Here is a 10,997-nt window from a genome sequence, read left to right as displayed (position 1 = left end):
ACTAATGCAAGAGGCTTCTTTATTGAAGAAAAACTTACCTGAATTTGGCCATCAGAAGTTCCAATTACCAAAATTTCTTCATTCCTGTCTAGAGACATGCAAAGAACCCTACTGTTTGTGGCCGTTTGTAATGTGTCAAGTTTGTTGTGTTTCGTCTTATCCCAGATTTCCACAGCTACTCCCTTGCCCCCCAAGTAAATTAATTCTGAGCTCACAGCCATAGCCCGCACTTCCAATCCGGTTTGCAGAGATCCCAGCAATCTATAACTAGAATTGTCCCACATCTAGACATAGGGAATTTATATAAATCAATTATTACTTATTTTTAGCCTCATATGTCTCAGTCATATGCTTATGAGTTACCTTTATAACAGATCCATCTAAGGAAGACCCAGCTGCATATATAAGTTCACCATGAAGTTGCAGTGCATGAATAGGATAGGCTTTGCCAAGTAGTTTTTTAGAACCACTTTGAATAGTACTGACGTTTCCGGTGTCCAGATTTATCTCCTGAACACTGCTATCGTGGCAGCCGCAGTATAATCGCCCATGAACATGAGCCAAGCACTTAACGTATTTATTAGAATTTAACACTTTTGATTCTCCATTCCATGATTGAACCTGAAGATAGAGCAAAGGGATTTCACTACGTAACGATGTTGCTTCTTTTAATTAAAAATTTATTAAGGGTGAAGAAGAAACAGAATCTGTTCCAAGAATTAAAAGAAAATTCAGGTGGGGAGAGAATAAAAGAAATGGAACAATATGCAACTCAGAGCAATATTTCAGCAGAATAAGGATCCAGCTCCATGATAATGATAATTTACTTTCTGGACCTACTAGGTGTTGACTAATTAGATTCAAGTTGGGTCAACATAGTGTATGGATAAAGGAAATCAGTACTGTGTTTGAATCCTCTTCCCACAATTTAAAGAAGATTTTTTACTGATAATTTCATCGAGTACCTTGACACCAGCGCCCTGTGCAGTGAAACAAGATATGCTGTCAGTTACAATTAAATTATGAATCTGCTCCTTCATATCATGAACCTGTACACAATGTATTGCTGCCTTTCCAACAGACCAAACCTGTACTTCAAAGAAACAAAACCTTTGTTAGCAAACTACCTGACCAAATAAATATTGGAATTATAGTAACCGCAGAAATTTTACCTTTGCAGTTCGATCAAGTGAACCGCTGTATAGTCTGTCACCAGATTCTGAAATCACCAAACTTGTTACAGGCTTAAGATGTTCTTGGATCTCTTGCAAGAGATGGAATGAAGTATCCTTTACCATCCAAACCTTCATAGATTACAAAACAATATCCACTAAACTCATATGATGGTACAGTTATCAGATGCAGTCTAGACCTCAAACACTCTACCCAAATTTTCAAAAAATGGTAGAAAACATGCCAAAGAAATCCACTCCTTTTATGACATATGTGTATAATATTTATTTGCATGTATTTTGGAACTGCCTGATCCCAGTTCCCCCTCTAAGGGAATTGCACAATTTGACAGTACTAAATATAATTACCTTAATAGTTCCATCAGAGTGGCCCGAAAATAATTTATTCTTGAAACAAATGAGAGACAGCACTTCCCCATTCTCGCTGCAATCTACTCGAATCAGCTCTTTATGTATCCATATGTCCTGTTCAATCAAGAATTTTAGGTCTGTCATCCACGGTGCCTATACTAGAGAATGGTTTGAGAATGCAACTAACTTACACTTTTAGATTCATTCTCTTCAACCAGAACTTTAAGAATTTCAGATGTCAACGGAGAGATTCTCTTAAGCTCTCTCAAACCTTTTAAGATATCCTTAGTGTAGGAAGTTAGATCGTGAAAGCCATCTGAAATACACATTAATAAGATCGTTCACCATATGTAACAATGAGTCAATGACATCAAGATATGGGAACTAATAAACCAACTGAAGGCTCATAAATTTAATGTAGACAAGCTCTAATTCCATTCAGGTTTACTCAAGGCAAAAGCTGGAAACTTTGTGTTATTCCTTCTTGGACAAACATTGGATTGTCATCATCAAGTCTCATATTCATTCATTCCATTATTGATGTTAGAATTCATGATAATAACTCAAGAAGAAATATCAAATGTTGTTCTCAGGTGTATATTATGAATGTTGAATGGACAATTAGGATTGTCTATTTATAGGCTAATAATACAAACTAATCATAATGACAAAATCAACCTAACTTCAATATGAGATATACCTAGATATTATATTATCCTAAATATATTCTAATAATGGAAATGATGGTTGCTATAAATATAAATGGCAGTGGTTTGTGAAACTAACCAGGGAAATGGAGAAAACTATTTAGAGCAAGCATAGAAAGGACTCTATCATGAATGTCCTTAGCAGAATTTAGTTTTGTTATGAACTGTTTCAGCAAGCAGACACGCGCTGCTCCTTGTACCCCTGTGTCCGGTAGAATGGTCAACATGTATACGAGCCACGTAGCTGATATAAAGCATGCTGACCGTAGTTCTGGATTTCGGCTATTTATGCCATCTGCTAAAGCCTCGAAAAGTATACCAAACTCGTGGCTGACTAGAACAGATGCAATTTTTCTTTCCCAATCATCCGCTGCTTTCTCTTCTTCCTGTTTTTCCCAATTAATTAAGAAAAAAGAAAAGATTCTATGGCAATCAGAAAGAATGTTTGGCAGGCCGAAAGCAGAAACCCAAAATATTTCAAATAACATTACAGGAGTTATTTCAGTTTCTGGGTAGAAGCTGTTGATCTGGAGCACCTGTTCAAGATATCCAGGACTTCTGTCAACACCTGCACGTTTAAGAAGGACTTCTCTGGTAAGAGACTTTCCAGAGAAGTCGAACCTCCCTTGAAGTGACATGATTGTATGAGCAGCTGCTAATTGAGCAGCAGGGAAATCTGTGTTTCTCAGGCATGAAATGAGAGTATCTATTGCCTCTTCACGGTATATGCTCATCTTTCTTGGCTCTACCTACAAATTGCGTGATGAATGATAACTCTATTACCAAAAGAACAGCATTTTAGCATTCATGATTCATACCAGAAGATCAAGTTGGAGTAAAAGGCCGGCCATGACAGGACATTGGTCTTGAAGGCCTGTCTGCAGACAAATGAGCAGTGTATGCATTGTACTAAAAGGTCCTTCTTCCTTTATAAAGCGGAGGATTTGTTCATTAAATGTCCTCCTGGTGAGAACCAAATAGCAAGTGGTTAGACATCAACCAAAAAGTAGGTTGGTTTGATTATTGTAAATATAAATATATAGGAGATATACCTATTTAACTTTATTAATTCAGAGAACAATTGGACAATCTTTAAACACTCTACATCAGTTGCACCAGTGAAACTTTCCAAAATAGGAGACAAGTCTGCCTTTTCAGCAATGGTGTTCCGGCAAGTCCCATCCTCTTGCATGCATCTTAATAAGATCTCCACTGCAGCAATCCTCTCCTCTGCCCACTCAGCTTCTAAACTGGCGACAATATTTCCGATTGCTTTTTCAGAGAAAACACACTTGGCAGCTGACAACGCAATTCTTTCTTCACTACTTCCAATAACCTGTGCGAATAAAAGCAAGGCAGCTGTTTTGGGCTTCAGACACATTGGAACCAAGTTTTCCTCTTCCTTATTGAATGCTGCTAGGAGAGATTCTGGTGTGGCCATCTCAGCAAGACTTGTAGTGGAAGGTTTTAGCAGATACAGCAGCACAACAGCTTCTGTCAACCCTTTCTTGAAAAGTGCCATGATACATTCTACGTCAGTGTCCACACGCGTAAGCGTCTGAATAACAGAGTGGTCTCTAGAACCGGTTTCGGCCAGAAGGAACACTGCTGCTCGTAGCACCCGGGGCTGAACAGAATTGAAAAGGATCTCCATAAACCCATTAATTATTGGAGGTTTTGATAGCATGCTATGGATATCCACTCCTAAATTCACTTCTCTCCAAAGCTTCTCAATATGAAGCACAGCCATTTCAGATTCTTCAAGAATATCTGACATATAGAGATTATTGATTGCATGGCGCAACTCACTAATGATCCCATCCACCGTGGCTTGTTTTACGACATCTTTAGGCAGAGTTGAAACCTTTATTGTCTTCGTTACTGCCTTGCTTTCTTCATATGGACTCTCACATGGCGGTGGAACTGAATGAGGGTTGTGTTCTTTCCAGCTTGCAATTAGTCGTTTGAGCACATAGTTTGTCTTAGGTAACTGCGTGTTTTGCAGCTTCTGGCGAGTGATTGGACAAGTTGAGTTGCCAGTTTTGAACCATTCCTCGATAGCTTTACGTTCGTATGTTTGTCCTGTCTCAAGAGTCACAGGATCATCAAATATGTTACTAGTTATCGGACAGACAAAGTCCTTAGGAGGCGTATTTTTTGCAGTTCCAGGCGGCGGATTATCATACTCTGCCATATGATACTCTGGGGAGCTAGAAGCAGGGAAAATCCAAGTTTAAGAAAATGCAGCAGACAACAAAGCAATGATGAATGGTTTTTACATTTTAAAGATAACATACCCTCTGAATTCTTTCAAGTTAGGTTGCATTTGTTCATGGGACTGGCTTTGTCGAGGCTCCAACAATGCCACATTTTTGTCGTCATCCTACAGGACAGCTTCGGAATCTGAAGAAGAAGACAGATTCCCATCCAAAGAAGGTCTATTTTCACTTGTTGATTTCATATAGACTGGTGCTGAATCTTTCGAAGATTTTTGGCGTTTGAGGATTCTGGGAGAGACTCTTTGAGGATAATAATTTATATGTGAAGATTTGCTGCTGGAGGTGCTGCTCAAGAATTCAATAGATGTCTCCCTTTCGGACCATATTGGCTGCAGGGGGAAAAAATTACAATTGTTCATGACTTCGATCTTAATTACACACAGGTCAAGAAAATAAATAATAATAAAAAATTGACCCAATCGTTAATGATATATCTAGTTGCTTTTCTGGAAGAAAATAAAGGAAGATTTCAGGTCAACGTGTTAATGAGCTCGAGGAAATTTTTGGGTAGAAACAACACAATTTGGAAAATGAGCGTCCGAGCAAACATGCAAAATCTTTTTCCCGAAAACTGAAGTTCAGAAAGGAAGCGCGAAAATATGAACTGTTTTAGGTACAGAACAAAAAAAATTAAGCGAGCGAAGCACAGAGTATACGGTAAATACAACATTACATTATACCGTCCATTCTCCAACACAGACATTTGGGATTCTTGAATCTCCTCTTTGTTCTTCCCTCCGTCAACATCTTCCGTGCTCTTCAGAGTCAACAGCGGTGGACTAATCGACGCTTCACTGCTTTTACTGGTCAAAACCTCCTTGAAATACACAGCAACAACCCTGCAATTTTGGTCGATAGCCTCCTGGTACTCTCTCTCCAACTCCCTCAGCTTCGAAGCCTGATCCTCACTCATCCTCGACAACAATTTGGTGCACGGCAGCACCACTGACCCCTCTGTAATTGAATAATCACTCGCATCACTGCTCGATTCGGACAAAATCCGCGTTCTGTGCTCATCGAACCACCGGAAAACAGGGAGCAGGTGGAGGGAGAAGAGGTGATCGTAGAGAACCGGAGCGATTTCGGATCTGGCCAGGGATGGATTGGAGTGGAAGATTTGGAGGAGGAGTACGGCGGAATCCACGTGGCGGTTCGAGAGGAATAGGAGGAGAGAGAGGAGGAAGGAGGAGAGGGGGAGTTCGGAGAGAGGGAGGAGGAGCTTCTCGGCGAGGGTGAGGGAAGAGGTTCGGATGGAGGTGCTGGAGGAGGAGATGGCGTTTTCAATGGTGTCGGAGGCGAGATTGAGCTGTCTGAGGGTTGTTTGGCTGCAGAGTGATGTGGTCTCGCGGCGGAGGGTCGCGGCGAGATGTCGCCGGAGCTCTGATTGAGAAAGGACGCCGGAAATGAAGTCGGAGGTGTGGCGGAGAATATGAGACGAGGAAGTGGTGGTGGTTGTGGTGGTCATGGCGGTGGACAATGGTTTTCGAGAGCGACTGAGTGAGAAGCGGTCAGTTAGTTGGGTTTATGAAGTTAACGGAAAAAACATCAACCGGTTCTATTTGCGGCGGCGAAAAAGTCTTGGACGGCATTTCGGGGAATGGCCGAATTACTCTTGTTTATAAAAGAACATTTCGATTTGGAATGATCAGATTTTAATATATTATTATTGCACACTTTGTTAATACAAAACCCTTATTAAATCAGAGTAGGAAAAATCTTAGTGACATCGACAGTGTAAAAATTGCAAAGAATTGCTTCATGATTCATTAGTATGTAATTGATTCCTGCTACATGGTTAAATAATTGTTATACGAAGATAATAATTAAATTTTTTTAAATAATTAAAATATTTTATTAAATTATTTAATAATACGTTTGATCTTACTTGCAGAATAGATCGGTTTCAACTGTCTGGTGTTTGCTGAGCTATATATTCGGAGACTGAATCGTCAAACTCTTGAGTCCGAGTTTTTTCCTTGTACGTGGTATGAGAGCACGAGCAATAAAGAGGGGGGAGGAGTGTACCTGCAAAGGCACTCCAATGCTTAAGTCAGTATTTTATCTAATTTAAATTTGGTGGAAAAGAAATGTTTTACCTCCCTTTATATAATGAATTCTTCATCCGTTGCATCTTTGGCAATAAATCGTCGGTTTCCAAAATGATTGATAGTGTAACCGATTCTATTATACCGTTTGAGATGTCGGTTATAATAAGAGTATTGATTTCACTGAGCTATGGTTTATAAAATCCGAACAATAACGAATAATAACGAACTATAGCACGTATTGATAACGGTTATGAGACCGAATTATAACTCGTATTAATACGACCATATCACGTTTATATTTTAACCACCAGTCCACCATCATATAAAAAGTTATTCTAAATAAGTAAATATCTTTGTATCAGTAAATAAATAATCTATCTATTAAATAAACAATTTTTATTGTTATAAAGAGGGATGAAAGAAATATGTTTATATTATGTATTTTTAATAAAGATGTTGTTTCTTCAATTTAATTACGGTCAAAATAGCAATGACACATGGTGAAACGACAGGGACAATTGAGCATGCATTTGAATTTGAACCGTAGTTGTGCCCAATGTCATTCATATAAATTGGACGTTATAGTAACATGCATGCTAACGAACAAATGCCGGGGGCTTAAACTAATCAAACTAACATTTCACAGCTGTATAAACCGGAAGGGAGAGTAAGGCCAAAGAGTGAGGACATTTTGGTAACTCCATCGACTTTGAAATTTCGCGGCAAAAGAAGAACGAGCGGGACCCATTAGCCGGCCAGCCGGCTTGGTTTGACCGTTATTCCAATTTTCAACGTACACGGGACTCACGGCTATATGGTAATATTTGTTTCCGGAGACAGGAGACATGGACGGTATATTTTTTAAAAAAATTTGAAAGGAGAGATATAGATATTGAATATATTATTTTTGAGACTGTTTTTAATAATTTTGTGTTTATTTTTTTACAGAGAATAAACACGAGATTTAGAAAAGGGATACGGACTTTTTTTTATAATTTTTTTTTTGTTCATAAATATTTTTTATTAGAAAAAGTCTATGGGGTCAACACCTAGCCAGCAAAACAAAAATGAGTGATTCTCTACCATTAGATGAAATCTCACACTATTAAATACATTATTGATGGCTAATTGATGGCTACAACTCACCAAATCTACTGGCCCTAACACTCCTCTTTTTATTATTCTACTGTTACCCTTTCTTATTTTTCCTAATCTGCTTTGTTCTCAGAAATGTGCTTTCTTCTCCATATTCTTTCTTTATTTCTATGTTCTTTTTTTTCAGATACTCTTTTCTTTTTATAGAATTTTTTATTGGATTGGACAATTCATTCCTTCTTATCGTTCTTACTTCAATATCGTTATAACATTGTTTTATTCATCAAATTCAGATTTATTTTTTTGTTAATATTAACGATATGTATTCCTACATATTAATAATAAATTTAAAAATAAAATAATTATATTTATAGATTTTATTTTAATATAAATATTATTATATAATTTTTTATTAAAATTTTTTGTCACTTCAAACATCTTTTTACAAGTTTTACTCTTATTTTTTATTTAATTAGTTTGTACTTGATACATATAGAAAATTTGAAATTACATGCCTATTTTAGTCATTTCATATAATATTTTAGTCTTGTCCATGCGTATCCAAACATAATACTGGACATTACATTAGTGTCTTTTACATCGTATTCAAACACAATACATAAACAATAATTTTTAATATCTTCATCCTATTGTCTCTGTCTCAGTGTCATGTTCTGTTTTATCTTTAAAAACAAACGCTACCTATATGCTCTGCATCCGGATCCCTTTGTCAAAAAATTAAATAAAACGAGTTAATATTTAATTTAGTTGTTAAACTTACATGTGAGTCTCAATTTATTTTTTAAAGTTTTAATTACTTCTATTTAGTTCCCAAATTTTATAAACGTATTTCATATTAGTCTCTGAGACGATTTTTAGGTCAAAAATATTAATAGAGTGTTGAAATGGACAATCAAATACCACATTAAAACATGTAAAATGATATAGTTTTGATTTTAGTATTTAAATAGCTCAAAAATGATGTCGCATCACTTGTTTTGTTAGGTAAAATTTCAATAAACACCCATTATGATGTTGTTTTTGAGTTATTTAAGTGTCAAAACAAAAATTGAGTCATATTCGCAGAATTTGGGGACTAAATAAGAGCAATTAAAACTTTAGGGACTAAATTGAGGCTCATATGCAAATTTAGTATTATCTTCAATACTATGCAGCATTTTCATCTTGATGTCGCAACAAATTCAATGTTAAGCGAAGTTGACACAAATTCTTTAGAAAAATTCTTAAATGGCCTTTGACAATTATCTCAAAAGACAACGAAATTTTTAGTATAAAAAATATTTTTTGATCCCTAATCTTTATTTTTATGAGACTGATTAGTTTTTTTGTCAATATAATAAGTTTACATAACATGTTAAACTATTGATTTATTCATCAAGAATCAACTAGAATTAACAAATTTTTTTATTAGAAGTCTTGTTGTTTTTTAAAGATAATTATCAAGATCGTTTAATTTTTATTTTATTATTTTTTAAATAAATTAACAAAATTTACCGTATAAAACTAAAAAATATTAGTGCTTTTTAAATTATTTTTATTTATAAAAATTAAATAAAAATATATTAGTAATTAATGTATTACACAAGTATGTTTTAAAAAAAATTATTGAAAAAAGTATTAACTAATTTTATAAAATTAAATACCAAAAATAAAAAAATATTTTTTTAAAAATTTTGTAATTCTTTAAAAAAATTATCAGAAATTGAGTTGTATATTCACCCATAAGTTAAAACATATATAAGAGGTACTATTACAACAGCCAAGAACAAAGCTAGCCAGCAGCAAGTAAATGAGTAAAAGAGAAGAGATATAACATTCACATTCCACAAAAAGATTCAAATAAAAAATGGATGAAGGTCCGTCGTGGAAATGACACGGCATGACTTATGTGGTTGTGGATGTGATTCTGATAATTAGATAGTTGTAAAAAAAGGTTATAAAAAGTGCTACTAATAAGGACAAACTATTATGAGATGCTTGTAAACAACATTACAAATGTACAATTCTTGAGGCACTGTCGTTGGAGATGGAAAGACTTTATTGGTGTAATGCCTGTCTCGTTAAAAGTTAAAACAAAGTTCAGTATTCATCCATGCATGATTTCTTAGACCAACATAGGAGTTTGGAACTTCAGTTGATTAGTCCAGCAAAAGCTTGGGTTTCTCATGTTATTTCCTCCACTCTATGTGCATCCTCACAAGAAATGGAGATCGACCTACACCCCCCCCCTCTCTCTCTCTCCAAAAAGAAAAATAAATAATTATCCTTTTCATTCTCATGCTAACCTTAATTTTTTAATAAAATAGTGTTATCTTATTTGTGAGTTAAAAATAATATATTATAATTATAATTTTAATAGATTATCAGCATATAACAATTATATATAAGCATTTTGGAAGATAAAGGTCCGGACTCAAAATAATCCGAGAAAAGAAATGAAACCTGGGAAGGGAGTGAAACTAGAACCAGGTCAGAACTTGGGTCACTCGGACTCGATCCAGTCGTCATATTACCTGAGAAATAGAGAAATGCTTGAGAGAGTGGGAAGTTGAAAAGTTTTCACAATCACAGTAGATCATGCAAGTTCAAATGATGGAGTTATTACTTATCTTCAAAAGAAATTAGTGCAAGAGGTGGATTGGTGTGTAGAGGAAAGTATATATATGTATGTGAGATGTTGTACTCATCACAACTAGAAAATTACTTATTACAAATGTATTTACATACAGATTTAGTTTCTTTTACTTACAGATTTTTGGTTACTGACGGATTTTGTCCCTTTGTAAAAGTTTCGTTGGAAATTACTTACTGACGGATTTTTTTCCATCGATAATTTACTGACAAATTATTTCCCGTTATCGACAGAATTTTCCTCGGTAGTGGTCTTCCCTTTCGCTAAAAAACTGTTAGATTTTTTATCGGTAATTTACCAATAGATTTTTTTTGTTACCGATAGATTTTTCATTGGTAATTGTCACTTCAATTTTGCTTAAATCGTCTAATTTTTCGACAGATTTTTCGTCGGTAACTGGAGTCTGGGAAAGCATTTCCAACTCTAAATACAGATGAAAAATTCATCTGTAAATCCGCCAGTAAGGTAAAACAACATTTTTTTAGATTTTTTTATTGCAAAATAAGCCTGATTTCATACAAAATAAATATAAATTTAAACAAGTTCACCGTATTATCAAACTAAAAGAAAAGTACTATAAATAAGCAAGTCAATATAATTCAAAACATAAATAAAGTGAATTGATACATCAACTATAATAATAAGTAACAATCATACATCAAACAAAGTGT

At 35.2% G+C, this 10,997-nt stretch overlaps 1 protein-coding gene across 1 annotated transcript in view; it reads right to left on the bottom strand.

The window, feature by feature from the left end:
• The window catches only part of LOC107478611 (putative E3 ubiquitin-protein ligase LIN), a 7,196-nt gene extending 1,028 nt beyond the window's left edge, over positions 1-6,168 (bottom strand). Inside the window, 12 exon segments of the mRNA XM_016098744.3 lie at positions 39-284; positions 364-621; positions 966-1,088; positions 1,173-1,304; positions 1,542-1,658; positions 1,736-1,860; positions 2,331-2,637; positions 2,743-3,000; positions 3,070-3,214; positions 3,304-4,461; positions 4,549-4,859; positions 5,204-6,168. Coding sequence (XP_015954230.1) covers positions 39-284; positions 364-621; positions 966-1,088; positions 1,173-1,304; positions 1,542-1,658; positions 1,736-1,860; positions 2,331-2,637; positions 2,743-3,000; positions 3,070-3,214; positions 3,304-4,461; positions 4,549-4,859; positions 5,204-5,995 — 3,972 coding nt within the window. The 5' untranslated portion in view covers positions 5,996-6,168.
• Positions 6,169-10,997: the final 4,829 nt, after the last annotated feature.

This window comes from Arachis duranensis, chromosome 3 (genome assembly GCF_000817695.3).
Source record: "Arachis duranensis cultivar V14167 chromosome 3, aradu.V14167.gnm2.J7QH, whole genome shotgun sequence".
In the NCBI taxonomy this organism is placed as follows: Eukaryota; Viridiplantae; Streptophyta; class Magnoliopsida; order Fabales; family Fabaceae; genus Arachis; species Arachis duranensis.
Note: the sequence above shows the minus strand (reverse complement) of the source record. Positions and strands in the feature narration are given on the sequence as shown.